This window comes from Lynx rufus, unplaced genomic scaffold, assembly GCF_022079265.1.
Source record: "Lynx rufus isolate CCGP_SWC_20201006 ecotype Redwood Valley unplaced genomic scaffold, mLynRuf1.p SCAF_12, whole genome shotgun sequence".
Taxonomy (NCBI): Eukaryota; Metazoa; Chordata; class Mammalia; order Carnivora; family Felidae; genus Lynx; species Lynx rufus.
Window position 1 is genome coordinate 65907806 of NW_025814826.1, and position 16818 is coordinate 65924623.

Genomic DNA, 16818 nt, shown 5'->3' on the forward strand with positions numbered 1-16818 from the left:
GCATCCTAACCCTTTTTAAGCACACGGTTCAGGGGTTCCAAGTCTTACTTCTTCAACAGAAATCTGTAAAGCGATAATTTGCTTACTAGAACATGTGGTAAAAAGTTGGGCAGGATAGGTGCATACTATCTACGTGCATGAAGGGAAGGAAGCTGGCCAAGGATTAGGTATAAAGGACTCACACGCCCCACTGTTAGGAGGGTACGTCGATACGAGGTTGGTGAAGGGCAATTTCACAGCACAAATACCTCAAAAAAAGACACCCAACTCTGGATCCAGAAATTAAAATTCCAAGGCATGGCTCTTGAGAAACGATTCAAGAACTACACAAAGATTCAGCAACAAGGAGGCTCGGTGCGCAAGTGTGCCTAGTAACAGGTGGGTTACAAGCATCTGCACGTGTCTGTCCACACTGTATGCAGCCCTGGGGGCTGTTGTGCAGGGGCGCCTGGGTGGCTCAGCTAGTTAAGTGTCCAACTTCACCTCAGGTCGTGATCTCGTGGTCAGCAAGTTTAAGCCCTGTGTTGAGTTCTGTGCTGACAGCTCAGAGCCTGGAGCCTGCTTCGGATTCTCTCTGTCCCTCTCCTGCTCATGCTCTGTCTCTCTTCTCTCAAAAACAAACATTAAAAAAAAAAAAGAAAAAAGACTATTGTGCAGAACTAATTTACTGATGTTAAAATCCGTATCACGGTGTTACACGAGATAATATGGCGAAATGATCTGTATGTCAGGGACAGATGCCTTTTAAAGGGGAGCATTGGGGATGGGACTCAGTCATGTGTGAGCACAGGTGCACACGTACCAGCACAGAGAAGACAGACCACATACACCCTTCTCTGTGTGGCGGGACCACAGCTGACCTTTCAGACTTCGCACATCTCACTCTTCTACTTATGCACCATGACTAGCTGGACAGTGGCAGGAAGGGCCCTCCGGGCAGCAAGCCCACCGTCCGTGGTGTTGGAGGAAGCCCGGGGAGGCCAGTGGGCAAAGGATACACGGTAAGGTCTGAGAACGACGGCGAGGAGAAGACAGCCACAGCGAGTGCTCGGCTTTCACCGTGGGGACAGACAGGGTCCTTGGGCGCGCCGAGCAGACCGGTGTGACCTGACGCAGGTGCTGCTGCGCTGTGAACAGCACGAAGGAAGAAGCAGGAGAGACGAGGCAGGATGCTCCAAGCCATCTAGGCGAGAGGCTAGCAGAGTGGACACAAGGGCAGCAGCAGGAAAGGGGTGAAGTAGATTTATCCCGAAAATCGGAACCAACAAGGTGCACTAAGAGACAAGAGTTCCCACGAACTGAGACGGTGAGCCTGTGGGAGAAGCAGGCTGGCAGGTGGGGGTCTGGGAGGGGAGCAGGAGCCCAGCTGAAAGCCGCGTGAGAGGCACTCAGACAGGAAGCAGAGCCCGCAGGCGGAGAAGGCCGGGACGGGGGCGGAGGGGAGTGAAGGGCCGCAGACCTCAGCGTGCCCCCCCCCAGCACGTTGGGAGCTGCCAGGAGGTGGACCGCCAGGGAGTGACACACACAGGTGACAGCCTGCCTGCAGCGGCTTGAAGGTCCCCGTGTGCTCAAAGGGTTGCTGCACCTGCAGAGAGCGAGGGGACAGTGACAGCTGCGGTCAAAGAGTAAGACACAGTCACAGCGGCTGAGGTTCCGGGGTGAAGACAACAGCGTGGGAGACCGAGGCAGGTGGAGGACAGGTGCCGAGAACCAGAGGAGCGGGTGCTGGACGAGGACCTATGGCACATGACCTTCATTGTAAAGGCTCGCTCAGCTCTGGCACAGGAGGCCTGGGGGAGGCTGTGAGAAGCAGAAAGACCAGCCAGGTTCCCAGAACAGGCCACCCCAGAAACACCAGTGACACAGACCCTGAGGTGGTGCTAAAGGAGAGGGTGGGGCACCTTTGGGACGCTCGGACGACCGCGGGTGGGACGGGAGGGAAACGGGCAATCGAGCGTGACAGGGTTTGTGGACGGGACAAACGGACAAGCAGAAGGGGCAGGTGTGGTGAAAATAAAGTCACGCCGATTCGGGACGTGTGTGTGATCCTTCAGTCTTTGGACCAGAACCATCAAGCAGACAGCTGGATACAGATGTGGCGCTCAGGAGAGGGCAGGGCTGGGGACAGCACGGTCAGAGTCTCCAGCTGACATATGTACGGGTGGCTCCCACAGACCCAGTGGAGGCTGCAGCCAGGGTGGGCCAACAGCTGACTGTAACTTAGATCACATAATCTAAACTCGAGAGAAGTAAAACGGGCCACCAGGTGTTCACACAGAAAATGACCGACCGGTTAGCCTCGGGTGCTTGGTCGAGAGAGGTCTGGGAAGCTCGTCTTTGGGAACGCCCACCTAAGCACCGGCCACGGGCCAAGGGGCTGAAAAGGCCACTCTTATCATGGGCTAAGAGGCTAAGATAGCATTTAATAGTTGTTCTGACTCGGGCTTTGCAAACGTTCTCGTGGCCTATTAGGTCCAACTGTCCCCCAGGAGCGAGTACGCTGGCCAAGGAGACCTGGGTACTGTCTGCACCAACTTGCAAGGCATTTTCCTCGTTATAAATGAGCAACACAGCATCCTGCGAGTTTCCTGAAAGCAAGCCAGTCCCTGACAAGGAGGTCCGCTCTACTCTGGACCCAGAACGACTCCACTAAGGAAATTCTATTCTGTGCTTGGCACTTGGGAAGCGCTGAAGAGTCGGCACGGATGCCTTGCCCTCGAGAAACTCGGCGTTCAGCGGGAGAAGAAAAGCGTTCTGATCTCCGCCCACGCCAGCACGAGTGGGGTGCTAGGGGCACGGGGCTGTCAGGTGCTGGTCAACAGAAATGGTACCAGACCTGGCCGTGCAAACGGACCCCCAGTCTGCCCGGTGGCCCTGCCAAGCAGCTACTCTTGGAGGTGAGGGAAGTCAGGCAGGTGACACGGTGGAGGTGGACGGCGCTGTGAGGCGGGCTCACGCACCTCATCCTCGGAGACACCACAAGACGGCAGCAGGGAGGAGCCAGCACCATGTGCGCTGGGTCCCACCTCACCTTGAATTTACTTTCAAACATGGCAATTGGGTAAGATCTTCGTGAGCGAGAAGCGGGCCCGAGTGGCCTCGTCATTCCCGAAGAGTATGGAGGAAGGAGTATGGCCCACAGCGAAACCCAATTATGTGCTTCAGAACGAGTGAGCGCACGACTCTGGCGTCACAACCCTCACACAGATGAGACGGAAATCAATTCTGGTCTGTCTCGTAAACTGAGGACACCTCACTCCCCGGCACGTAAGCGGGAGATTTCAATGGCCTGGGGAGGGCGGGCTGCTTCAGTGCGTCCATGTGCCTGTCGAAGGAGGAAGCCAGTGCACAGAAAGCCCCAGAAAGCTTTCCAACTCTTCCCGCAAGTGCAGGGCACGCCAATCTAGGACATGGTGGCTGCCGCAAACGACAGCTGTCCAAAGAGCATGGGGACCAGAAGCAGGGACAACTCATTTTTATTAACATTAACAAAAAGCCGTTCTAGTCATTTGTGCCTCTAAGAGGAATACCTGCACTCAGACAAGTAATGACGTGCGGTGACTAAAACCGCGTCAAAGAGGCCCAGAAAAGAGGGCATTTCCGTGCCTTGTAGGCCGTTCCCAACAAACCACGACTTTATAAACGACGGACGACACTCTACGTTTCCACCCGGTCATTCGTGTGATGCTTTCAAAAACGCATCACCCAAATGGTGTCCCTCTCTGAAGCAGCAGACACAGAAGTCGCTCTTTAAAGCTGAGCAAATGCTGGAGCCTCGGTGGCTCACTCGGTTGAGCGTCTGAGCCTTAATTTCTGTTCAGATCATGATCTCAGAGTTGTGAGATCAAGCCCTGCGTCAGGCTCTGTGCTGAGCACCTGCTTAAGATTCTCTCTCTCTGACCCTCCCCTACTTGCACACGTGCACTCTAAGAAAAAAAGAAAAGAAAAAAAGAAAAGAAAAACAAAAAGAAAGAGAAAGAGAAAAAGAAAAAGAAAAAGAAAAAGAAAAAGAAAAAGAAAAAGAAAAAGAAAAAGAAAAAGAAAAAAACAAGCCACTAAAGTCTCCTCCTGAGCATCAGACTCACACGCCCACCCGAGGCCCCCGCTGGACGTCCCAGACACCTGCAAGCTGACGGCCACTAAGAGAACTCAGGACCTTACTGCACCCCAGGCCAGTCTCCCAGATGCTTCGAGACAAAGCCCTAGGTGGCAGCCGTGACCTCTTTTCCCTAACCCCTCAAATCCACTACACCCCCAAGTCCCGCAGCGCTTTTCCGGAAACCGTATCGAGTTCTCTAATGCTCTCCAACACAGGAGCCCCACTCTCGCCTCCCGTGGGCACCTACACACATCGCCACGCACTCTTTTGAAAACACGGACTGGATCACCTCACGCTGCACCTTCAACCCTGGGGCCTCCAAGACGCTGCATCATCGAACCACGCAAGTACGGAGCCTGCGAGGCCTCTCGGCCCAGGGGTCCGAGGGGAAGAGCACAGTGGGTGGGCAGAGCAGGTTCAGCTCGCGGGGCAGCGGCCGTCGGGAGTCGTCTCACCACGGGCCACTCAGGGAGGCTCGGGGGGACACAGCTGCTCTCTGGGGTCGAGCCTCCCTGTGACTCTGCAGCGCCCTCAGGGAGAAGTTCTCTCACCAGCCCCATCTTACCAATGAGGAAACAGAGGCACAGACGCAACAAAGAGCTGCACGGCAGAGCCAGGGCTGAAGCCCAGGCAGCCTGGCGCAAGTGCGTCCTGTTGAGGACGTCGCCGCCCCTCGCAGAGGCCGTCCGGGCCGAGCAGCGGGGGTGGGGGCACGAGGACAGGGCTCTGGGTGGGACCCGCGGCCGCCCCGGCCTCTGCACGCTGCCGGGAAAGCAGGAGTCAGCACGCAGCATGCAGCACATGCTGGGTGCCCAACAGGTTAGTTTTAAAGGGATGGGCAGGTGCAAGAAAGCGTGAGGACACCGTCCCATCCTGTTATCCTTCAGTTTCTATGCAGCACTGAGAATTGCAGGCAAAAGCTTTGGCAGAAGAGAGACTGAAAAGCTGGGGGGAGGGGGGACACGGGTGCTCACGAGCCTCAGTGCGGCTGGCTGTCCCAGCAAACCCAACCCCTCTGGTTTGCAGCCTTTTTTGTTTGTTTGACATCACAAAGCTGGTCATAAAAAAGTAATCCACATGTAACAGGCAAATCCCAGCCGCTGTGGATCCTGAGTGTCTCACTGACCCCTGACACAAGCCCTCCCAATCCTGCTTGTCCCTCGACTGCCAGCATCAGGGAGGAGGAGAAGCGAGGCCGGGCCCTGTCCCTTCTCTGTCCTTCCACATCAGGCACGCAGCCCTGTCTTCTGACCTTGCACTCAGCAACGCCCCCCCCCCCCGGATGACAATGACAATGACGATGACTGAGGATGACGTGTGTCCTGATGAGCACGTGCTCTTCTGTGAGGGGACTGAAGCCACCAGCCCTGTGCTCCTGCTCCATCCCCAACACTCAGCCATGGGCCTGGGAAGACACCAGCGAGTTCTAACTACGCAGAGGGCAGCCTGAGTCACAGGTTTCCCCCTCCCTGCATCTGAACCTGCGGAAACGCATCAGCCCCCGGCTCTTTCAGTCCCGTGCGAGGCCTCACACTCGGAAGCGGAAGTTGTTCGCACCATGAGAGGATCGTCTCAGTAAGTCTAGTGAACGCCCGTCTCCTCACACAATTCCCAATTTTGCTTTCTTGTGATGAGAACCTTTCAGATTCACCCTCTTGGCAACTTTCACGCGTGTGCTACGGTACTATTAACCATGGTGACCTGTGCACAACACCCCCATGGCTTATTTATAAGCAGGAGGCCGTGTCTTTGACCCCGTTCACCCCTCCCCTGGCAGCCATCGAAGTGCCCTCTGGATCTACGGGCTCAGTGATTTGTTTGCCTCTAGATTCCACGCGTAAGTGAAATCAGACAGTGTTTGTCATTTTCTGACTTATTTCACGTAGCACGATGCCCTGAAGTCCATCCGTGTTGTTGCGAACGGCAAGCTTTCCTTCTTTTTTATGGCTGGGGGATATGCCACATCTTGGCCGTCCGCCCGTCCGTCAGTCTGCTCTCCCCGGTGCGCCTGCCCCTTCTGGCCTGCGGGCGCCAGGAATGACGGCTGAATGACCGCCAAGCTGGGCATTCCCGCGCTTCACAAAGGTGCTAAGCCTGCAGTGGCCACCTGCTAATCGCAGGAATGCGGGCAAGGACCATTTTCGCTAAGGATGAAGCTCCGTGTTGCTGACAGTACCCCAGGAAAGCTCTTTATTCCTCGGGAAGCGTACAGCTGCTTCGGAGGACTGTGAACTCCTGGCCTCTCAGCTCTTCTCCTTCTGAAATGGGATTTCTACTGGGAGTTGTATGCAAATCAACCGGAACTTGGCTATTCTACCTGCTACCGGATTTCAGATCTACACGAGGGCTGCAACGACGGCCCCCGGCCCCCCGGGGTCGACGTGTCACACGACACCCACCGGCACCCCTTTCTCAACCTCAGACCCTGCCTGGATCTCACCGGGCTGCCCGCGAACAGCCTCTTACTGTTCCTGAGCCTCACACCGCATTTACTCGTGTCTCCTCAGTGTCCCCCAGCCGTGACAGCTTCTCGCCACTTCTGAAGGGTAATCATCAGAACCTGGCAGACCATTCCTCAGGCTGCGTTTGCCTGTTCATTTTCCCGGTGCAGTGTTTTTAGAGACACGTCTCTGGCACGACTAGGGTCGAAGAGACCGAGACTTACAGTACCTTGTCAATCATTCTTGGGAACCGAGGCGCAGACCTCCCCTCCTCTCTCCTGTCACAGCTCAGTTAAGCTCCACCAAACCCAACAAGGCAGCCTCTCCGCCCTTGCACGCGAGCCTCTGCAACGGCCTTCGGAGAAGCCAATGGACTGACCTAGCCTCCTTCCGGGAAGCAAGCATGAACGAATCTGGCCCTCCCGCAGGGCCGTTCTGGGAGAAGCGAGAAGCGGTTACGAATCTCTCGTTAGCCGAAGTTTCACTGGCAAGTTTTGAAGGAGGAACGGTCTGAACACAGCGCGCTCTGTCCTACAGCTGTCACCGCCACCCGGGCGTGTGCTGAGAGTGGCTCCGCGGACTCGGGCAGCAAGCAGGGCACGGCTGGACAAACTCACGCACGGGGTGAAGAAGTGCTGGCTATGGGAATGAACTACCGATTCAGCTACTTAAGAAACCAAACAGACTTTACCTGTTTTACAAAAGTACTTCGGTTCTCTCACTGGAACTCTGGGGAGACCCTCTAGATGAATCTACACCGACACCAAGCAGTAGGTACAAATCCTATTGTCCCCTACTTGCAGGAACATCAGCAGCAACTGAGCTTCTCGAATCACAGCTGTCCAGGGAAGGTTTTCTCATGTTCCCCAAGGTCAGTGCCTCCCTTTCTGTTGGCGTGGCAGTCCCTCACCCGCCCCACCTCTGCCTGCTTCCACCCTGTTGTCCGGGCTCCCATTCTGCACTCTGCACAGCCATCACGCCCGCAGCCCCCAGAAAGCTGCTGCGCCCCGCCCCGCCCCACACAGGTGGCCGCTTGCCGTCTGGGGGAGCTCGGGGTGGCCAGAAAAGCCCACCCGAGTCGGCAGCAGTGTCAGGACAGGGAGGCCGGTCGGCACGGACCCGGGGGACGACCTGGAAGAGGCCTGGAGGGGCGAGTGCTGTCGGGGGAGCGGGCTCCCAGGGCTGCTCTCCTAAGCAGGCCTGACCCCTAGCCGCATGCCTTCCTTCCATGGTGCCCCCTCCAGAGGGCTCCCCGCTAACTGTCCCCCCGTCAGCCGCTCTTGATGCTGTCCACTGCGTCATCTACGTCACCGATCGCCGGGCACGACTGCAAACACAGCGTTGGGGACGCGGCAGGCGCTATCCGTGCCCTGGTGGATCTGAAATACAGCGGAGGCAGGCCGACCCAACGCGGACAAGGAAATCCCCGTGAATGTGAGCCTGAGAAAGTAACGACCAAGGTCCTGAGCAGGGTCCTGAGAGAGGAGAGCGGTCCCCGGCCTGTACCTGTGGTGCGAGGAGACTGCGATAGGGCGCAGAAGGCCCGGTCTGGGAGAGCCGGCCGCGGGGCCAGGGGAGGGGGGGGTGGGCAGGGGGCACCATGGGTCCACTCGGCTACGCTTGCCCCAGGGTACCTTCTTGGATTCCCACACAACAGCAGTCATACCTGTCCACACGAAGCACGAAAAAGACTGCAGTGACTCTGAGGCCGCCACGGGGCTCACACCTGAGCACCACTCAGGACACTGTGGCCGTGGTCCAGCTACTTTCACATATTTTCCTGCTTTTCCATTCACGTTGGCTACTATGCTTGTCCGTTCAGTGACGTGAACTCACTACAGAATTGTGCCTTTTACTCGTGTGAACGCCTCCTCCCACCCCACCCACGAACTGCAGATCCATGCACAGAGGCATCCCTTCCACTCGAGGATTGTCCAAGGCCTTCTTGGAGCCACGGTGCGACTCTCCAGGTCACACCGTCCCGCAACCCCAGGAGTACGGACGGCCCGCACCTCAAAACCCTCCAGAAGGACACAACCCTGTCGCTCTCGGGTACCTCCAAACACCCCGGATCTCGCCTCCAACCCCTCCCACTATGCCGGACTTCCTTAAAGCTCTTCGTCTCGGACCGCACCCCTCCCCACAACAGCCACCTAGCTCATGCCAGGTCTGCGAGCTGCCTGTCCCACCCATCTCTGTACCTGGCCCTTATCACCTGCTCGGAGTATGCTGAGAGAGCTGGTACCCCGACAATTCACTCCAGCGTGTGGGGAGTAGATCAGGAAATGGGAATGCAAATGAAAGAGCAGGACGGCAACACTAGGAACCAGAGAGGCTGAAACATTACAGAAGAATATACTTCCCTCTCTCAACTGTGTCTCGTTACATTCGTATCAAGTACCTTATACTTTAAAACTAACACCTCTGTATCTGCTTCCCGTAAGATTCTCCAGAAGCTGTGTGACGGCGGGGTGGGGGTGGGGGGGCATGACCACCTCCCACATGAGGCTGAGCAGACAGACTCGGGGAGACCGAGGACTAGTGCCTGTAGTCCTGCTCTCGATGAGACCAAGAACAAGCAGACCCTGGATGCCTGGACACGGGGCCTTCGTCACAGACTGCATTTGGTAAATTGCACCAACACCATGACCCAATGACAGGCAATGGGACATGGTCGACTATACATAAAGAACAGACAGTAACAGCACAAGGGCCAAGAAACCCTTGGGCAGAAACGATTAATGCAATAGACTGCTGACTCGGCATTTTATCGGCATGAGTGAGAGGCTCCGTGCTCCTTCCCTCCTCACACCAGAGAACACCTAGTGAGCTCTGTGTTCACTGTTCTCAGACTTTATACTTATGAATCCATTCATCCTCGTACGAAGCCCACGTGTTCGAAAGTGGTTTGGTCCCCACTTTACAGATGTGGAAACGGAAACACGGTAAGGTTAAGTAACGTGGCCAACATCCCATGCAATTCACGGTGATGAAGTCAGAATTTTCACCAGGGCCGTTTGGCTGCACAGCCAGGTTTCTGGACCAGTATGCTACCTTCTCCTATAGCACACGTCTTATCCTGCTCGTGTGGTCTTCCGCGTGACTATTCTGGTACAGAACACCACCTCTGTGATAGAAAGAGCACGAACAGCCACCTTGATACACTGCCTCGTTACGGGTACCGTGGTAACATCCATACATGAACCTATTAAATATTCACACCCCCCCCCCAAAGACTATTTTCTTCATCGAGGAAATAAGAAACAGGCCCAAGACCGCGGGCCTCGTAAATGGCACAGCTCCCACGGGCGGGACTCTGTTCTGACCCAAAGTCCGGCCCCCGCACTTGACCGTCCCGGCACACGCTCTGGATTGGCGGGAAACCACACCTCACGGGCCCCAGGTGTCCCTCCCCTGACGTTCCCACAGCAGGGAGGGAGAGAAGATGGCGCTGTGCAGAAGTTACTGATGAGGAGGGGTGTCCACGGGGTCAAAACAAGAGAGGACAGGCCTCCACAGGGCACTTACGTGGGCACGGCGTGTGCAGACGCACAGCATTCAGCTACCGCTGTGGTTCTTCTACACACCTCTTCTTTGCTCTCGTGTGCCATGGCACCCGAGACCAGACAGGCCGAGGTGACAAAGCCTACCGTGCGTGCAGCTTTCTTAGTCTTGTACTTAGCTAAGTACACACATAATCAAGGGTCACACATGATCAAGAAGTGAAACAGTGGCTTTGTGGGAGAAAGCTGTGCCTACAAAAATCTACTTGCCATTAATATAAGCAAAATAACGATTAGCTTTTTTACGTTGTAACTTTTACGCCCAGGGGAAAAAAGCATACACCACGGGGGAGGTATTTATATAACATGGTCATCCGATTACAATAAAACAGATTCCAATTACCTTGACAGAATCCAGTAAACTCCTAGGAAAAAATCGCTTCAAACCAACATCTTTTCTGAAATATAAAAAGAAGTGTATTAACAAATAACACCGCCAAATCAATTAACATAATGACATTGTTGCAAGAACACAAAAGCGATTTAAATTCTTTGTCCTTCCATATAGCATTCAAGAAGGAAGGAAATAGAACAAAGCTCCCATTTACCAGCACAGTCATGGAAGGGGTGGGACAAATCATTCTCTGGACGTGAGTAGAAAATACCAGTACAAGTTGGTTTCAGCAGAACGTCTCTTTCCCTTTTACCCCTCACTGTTGACAAGCCTCGTACACACAGTGCCTCTCGGCGAGCACGGTGTAGGAACATGCTGCCGGAAGGGTCAGCCTCGCAAACGCCAGTTTCAACTGGGGGACAGAGTTGCAGAGAAAGCCGACTGGCCAGGGTAGGAAAAGGTCTGGGATAAACCATGGAAGTTTAAAAAACATTCCTTGAAGTAATCCTAAAAGGCGACTAGTTTGTTTAAGTAAACCATTTCTGATGAAGGGACTTGTTTGGCTGACCACATTTTATCACCTGTGTTCCACACAGGAAACCGAAGTCAAGAAATCAGGTGATCTGTCTAATGTCAGAAGGCTAAATGTGTGGAAATGCTAGAAGGCCCCGTGACTTTCTGTAGATCAGGCTGCAGAACTGGTCATTACTATCGCCTATCTCGAGCCTCAAAGCGCTCCGGCCGAGAAAACAGACCAGAAAGACTTGATCACTCTCCTTTTCCACAGTCCCTTTGGTGCCAAGGGCACCGGGATCTTTGGCCACTAGATGGCCCTCATGTGCCACACAAAATCGCACCTCTGCAGACCGTACCGCCTGTCGGGAGACAGGTAGAGGGTATAAAAGGATCAAGAAGGAAAACACTGACACGGTGGTATCTTTTCAGAATTACATAAGGAAAGCTAAATGGAAAATATTAAAAGATAATACGGAAGGGGTGACTTCTTTCTCCGTAATTTTAAGTTAGCTGTCATTATAAACAAAACTACAGAAATCATGCAGCATTTACGTGGCTGACCCCCTATCCACACATTTCAATCCCCTATTCTATAATCTGACTACTACTTAGCACCTAAACCAACAAACTCCTTGCTAAACCCAAAACTGGCTTCGGTCCCCATTCTTTTCACTGTTACTGTTATTATGCTCGCTGCATCCTTATAAAAACTCTCTCTCAACACACCGTTTCCTGGTTCCACTTACTCAGTTAATTCATACAACCCACTTGTTTTTATTACATTTTCGTTTATTATATTTTGCACGTATTCATTCACTATCTTTTATTACATTTTTCACTTACTATACTTGCCGTTTCGTTTTCCAACCACCTCCCTTTGTAACTTCCCTGGCTGATCCTTTCAGCTCTGCTGAAATCTGTGCTGAGAGGCTGTAAAAGAGGGACAGTGTCCCCCCAGGGCCTTCCCGGCCTGGCCGCACAAACAGACAGGAACTTTGCATTAAGGGCTTGGGTGCTAATCACCAGGGAAGTAGCAGGACAAGCGCGTAGAGAGAAGCAGCCTAGAGTCCTGAGGCGCTATTCCCCAGCGTTTCCTCCCCTATTCTCCTTTCAGGGCAACTGCTCCCTCATAGAAAGCACTTTCCATACAGAGAGATCTGGACGGGAATCCTCGCCTCGCCACAGGACAGATGCGGCTGTTACTAAACGCCTAGAAACCCAAGGTTACCTGTTCGTAAAATGGGAACGCTGCTTCCTGCGGCAAACGGTGGTGCCGAGGACGCAGCAGGAACGTGTCAAGTCCCTATGACTCCAAGGGGGCGGTTTCCTTTCCTCTAGAAATACCACCGACGCCCCTCCTGTCCGGTCAGAGTTTGGCCCACACGCCTGACTCCCTGCTGTCTGAGCGGAGCGAGGTGTGACCCTTTTCTGCCATAAGCAGAACTCACGGTGGGGGAGGGGGAGGCCAGCCGGAAGCGCAGGTGGGAGGAGGGCTGGCAGGTGCCCAGGGAAGGGGCTGGGGTGGGGTGGGCAGCAGAGGAAGTGACAGGCGAAGAGAATCGGGTCTTCCGGACACAAGGCTGTTAGTGCCCAATGACTGGACACATGTGAGAGGACCCCTCGCCCCGAGAAGGGGGGGCTGGGGGCAGGTCTGTTTCAGACACGGCGGGTGCAAGCAAGGTGTACCTCCTGGTGGGGGTTTCGAGGAGGCAGTAGACCACCAAAGTGTCGGGGTGAGGGGAGGCCCAGGGCGGGACTGTCCTCCTCCCGACTGTGAGACCAGAACTGCCACAACTCAACCGCGTGATGCATCCACTTTTCGTGGAGTCAAGTGGAGAGCAAAGGATTTATCATACTCATTTCTGTCACAGATGGGAACATTAAACAGGGGCCAAAAGGGCCGTATGTTTTGTGAAAAATGAGAGAGGGCATACTTTGTGAAAATGAAGGCGATTGATTCCTAGGCATTACTTTTACTTCCAAGATGAAGACAACTCCATCTCGGGGGGGCGCGGTGCAAAGCTAAGACCAACTAATGCTAACAAGTATAGCTTTTCCAACAACTTCGAGCGATGGCTCTGTAACTTTCGTCCATGTGCTAGAGGTCTTTTAAATGTGACACCTGGATGGGGCGCCTGGGTGGCGCAGTCGGTTAAGCGTCCGACTTCAGCCAGGTCACGATCTCGCGGTCCGTGAGTTCGAGCCCCGCATCAGGCTCTGGGCTGATGGCTCGGAGCCTGGAGCCTGTTTCCGATTCTGTGTCTCCCTCTCTCTCTGCCCCTCCCCCGTTCATGCTCTGTCTCTCTCTGTCCCAAAAATAAATAAACGTTGAAAAAAAAAATTTAAAAAATGTGACACCTGGCAAGAAGAAAATAAAAATGAGGCTCAAGTAAGCAAAGCCAGTGAAAAAATTCAACAACAACACATTTCCATTCATGTAATCAGGAAGCCAGTCTGCTTTGGGCTTCGTGGTGGGGACGCCAGAAACCCCAGCAGCGCCTCAGGCGTTCTAGGTTTTAGGGAGGGCCTATTACAGACACCTAAATTTAGACCCTCTCTTAGGACCCCCCGCAGGAACAGGCAGCCTGTCCCACTTTCAATACGAGGCCGCCTCTGCAAGCCGCGCGCCCGGCTCTGGTCACGACGTGCCCGCTCATCTGCAGGCTCGAGCTTGGCTTCTGGCGCCGTAGAACTCACCGGAACCCAAGCTCCACAACTGTCGGACGACGTGAATCGAACAGATCCTACTTCTACATCTTAAACACAATACAACTTTGTTATAAGACCTTTGTTGTGAGGTAGTTCCTTACTACATAAATGATTGTCAAAGGGCGGGTCCTAAATTCACATAAATTCATTTGACAAAAAATTATCTACAAGGACCTTTTAGATTCTTGCCAAACCCCAATTCCCAAACTCAAGCACAAGGTTTTCAATTTCCACACGAGTTCAAAGGAACCTTCCTAACCTACAGACAGCTGACAAGATAGTAACATTCGGTGAGAGCCATACTGTTCACTACAGTAGCCATGTGAAGCAATTTAAATGAGTTAAAATTAATCTAAAAATCCAGTTCCCCAAACCACAAGAGACTCTCAACAACAGAGGACAAACAGGGTTGATGGCGGGAGGGGGTGGGGCATGGGCTAGCCGGGCGATGGGGACCAAGGAGGGCACCTGTCTTGATGAGCCCTGGGTGTTGGGCAGAAGTGAGGACTCAACTGAATTCTACTCCTGAAGTTATATATTAACTAACTAAAACTTAAATGCAAGTAAACCAACAAAATAAAAATCGAGTTCCCTGTCGCTAGGGCGACATCTCAGGGGCTCGGTGGCCTCACGGGGCCGGCTGGGCGCACAGACACTTCCGCCACCGTAGGCCGCTGCGCTGGGTCCAGGACTGGAGGCACCCTGACCGTCCTGGGCCCGGGGCCGCGGGCCAAGGGCTCTTCAGGAAGGGCAGGGGTGATGCCGGGTACAGCCACACGGCCACTGCGGGACATCCACGCGGGGCTCGAACCTCCCAAAGCCCTGAAGCAAGGAGCAGGGTGCCCGCAGCTCTTCCGGGAGGGAGCTGGGACCGCCTGTCCACGTGAGCCATGTTCTTCCCACTTTGCTCTCAGGAATGGCAGCTTTCTAGCCATTTAGTCTCTAAGATGCAAATTCTTTTCCCCTGAAGCTTCCAGGAGAGCAAGGCTGTGCTCGTTTTCTTGCTCATACTGGGCGCCACATCAGGTAACGGGCAGAAGAACCACACGCTCCCTCTTCGCAAGTGAGACCCAGTGTAAACAGCCAACCGCACGGAAGGTGCCGTCAGACAGCAAGGTTCCCAAACCAGTAAATATACTGGTTGAGAGTTAGGGTTCCTGGGACTCAAAACTGTATTTGTGATGAATTTTAAACCAGAATCCTCTTGATGAATGTTGAATGTACCTCTGTCCTTCACAGGAAATACTTAAACCACTACTGATGGACAGGACTTCCTTCTCCTTCCCTTTTGCTCAACTTCAAACAAAGCTGTGCCTTCCCACGTCTCAGGGCCAACGACCCGCGCCCCAGTGCTGCCCACACCCTTCCCTCCGGCAGGTGCAGAGGCGCCTGCTCCAGCAGTCCTCCCCTCCCTCAGCGCCTTCTTGACCCCTGGGTCTACCACACACCAAGAAGAACTCTCCAGAGCGCACAGGGTCCTGCCTAGACACTCCCAGCCAGCGGCCCTGACCTGCACACGTGTCTCCAAGTCTACAGACCCACAACACGGCAGGCTTTTGGAGACCTGAGTACAGAATTAGCTTCACTCTCAAGAAGTTCTTCGGTCAAAGATGAATTTATTTCCCCTTTGGCATTACTTCTGAGAACACAGAGACCTTGGTTAACTAATACTCTGTGGACATAATTCCTCAAAGATGTAAAGCCCGGGAAAAAAAAAGCAACCAAAACTGATGTCAAAAATAAACTAAAGTGTGCATTTTCATATAGTATCCCTCTCATCCTTGTCCCAAAACTCTCAGAATTGAGCATCTTTAATATAAAAATCCCACTGAGAGATTTAACCTCTAAGATACCTTAGGCCTCTTAAAAACTGATAAATACAAAAATTCTCCACTTGCAGGAGAGACGGCTGTCTTTTGGCCGCGTCCAGCACCGTGCTCCTCCCTCGCAGCCAGGTGTGGCCATGGGACTGAGACTCAGCCGCCGTCCCTCCAAGGGACAGTACTCTGCACACACCCGTGTCCTTGCAGGGAGGGGAGACAGAGAGAATGCCCGCCTCTTCCTCCCCTGTGGGGCTGGAGTACAAATGTGACCGGGTCACGGGGGTGGCAGGCCACGGATGCCGGGACGGCCAGATTAAAGAGGCCTGGCACCCTGGTGACGAGCGCTGACCGCCTAGGCCTGTTCTGTATGAAAGAGAGATGACCTTCTGTCTTAGTCAAGAACTGTCGATTCATGCCAAATCTGTCAGCGGCTTCTTCTCTGATCTATTACGTGGGCAGCTAAAAAAGCACTAGATTGCTATTAAGAAAAAAGACAACGAAAACAGTGCAAAATTATAATTTGCTTCAGTTAATTTTAAATCATGAATTTGTTTTCATTCAAGAAATACTGGGTGGCACCTGGGTGGTGTAGTCAGTTAGGCATCCGACTCTTGATCTCGGCTCAGGTCATTATCTCACTGTTCGCGAGTTCGAGCCCCTAGTCGGGCTCTGTACTGATGGCACAGCGCCTGCTTGGGATTCGGTCTCTCCTTCTCTCTGCCCCTCCCCTACTGTGCGTGCACATACTCTCTCTCTAAAAATAAACAAACTTAAAATAATTAAAAAAAAAAAAAGAAATGCCAATGGATGGAACACCTATAAACGTCAGACACCGCTAGATGCTGGGGTGGCAGGAGGGCCCCCATCCACGCAACTGACAATTAGCAGAGGACAGAGACAAGGACACCCACAATCGCAGAGAGATACGTTACATGCAAAGACGACTGAGAACACATTTCTTAAAAAGGCAAACCACTTAAGAAGGAAATGAGCAGAAGTGAAAAGCTAAATAGTTCATTTAAAATAATTTTTTCACAATTCTGTAGTTTTTGAGAAGAATCACTGGTATGTAAAATTCTTTCTTCAACAATATCACAGTCAGAATGGTAATTTAAACCCAGTTGTATTAGCTTATTCTGGTTAATCTGTCATTGTCACGATGCAGTTGTTAACCTTGAGAACAAAACATTTTTCTTCAAATCTCCGCTCTGACCTCCCGTGGCAGCGCCTTCCTCTCCCGCCCCCACCTGTGCTCATAAAGGCGTAAATGGAGTCTCATCCCTGCACACGCCCCATGCCCTGAAAGCGTGCGTCCGCAGGAGGGCACGATCCC

At 53.4% G+C, this 16818-nt stretch overlaps 1 protein-coding gene across 6 annotated transcripts in view; it reads right to left on the bottom strand.

Moving 5' to 3' along the window:
* Positions 1-16818, bottom strand: part of PTK2 (protein tyrosine kinase 2) — a 257109-nt gene that overhangs the window by 106476 nt on the left and 133815 nt on the right. For all 6 annotated transcript variants that reach the window (XM_047074237.1, XM_047074239.1, XM_047074240.1 and 3 more), the window contains one exon: positions 10447-10501. In XM_047074237.1, the coding sequence (XP_046930193.1) occupies positions 10447-10501 (55 nt within the window). The remainder of the gene's footprint in view (positions 1-10446; positions 10502-16818) is intronic.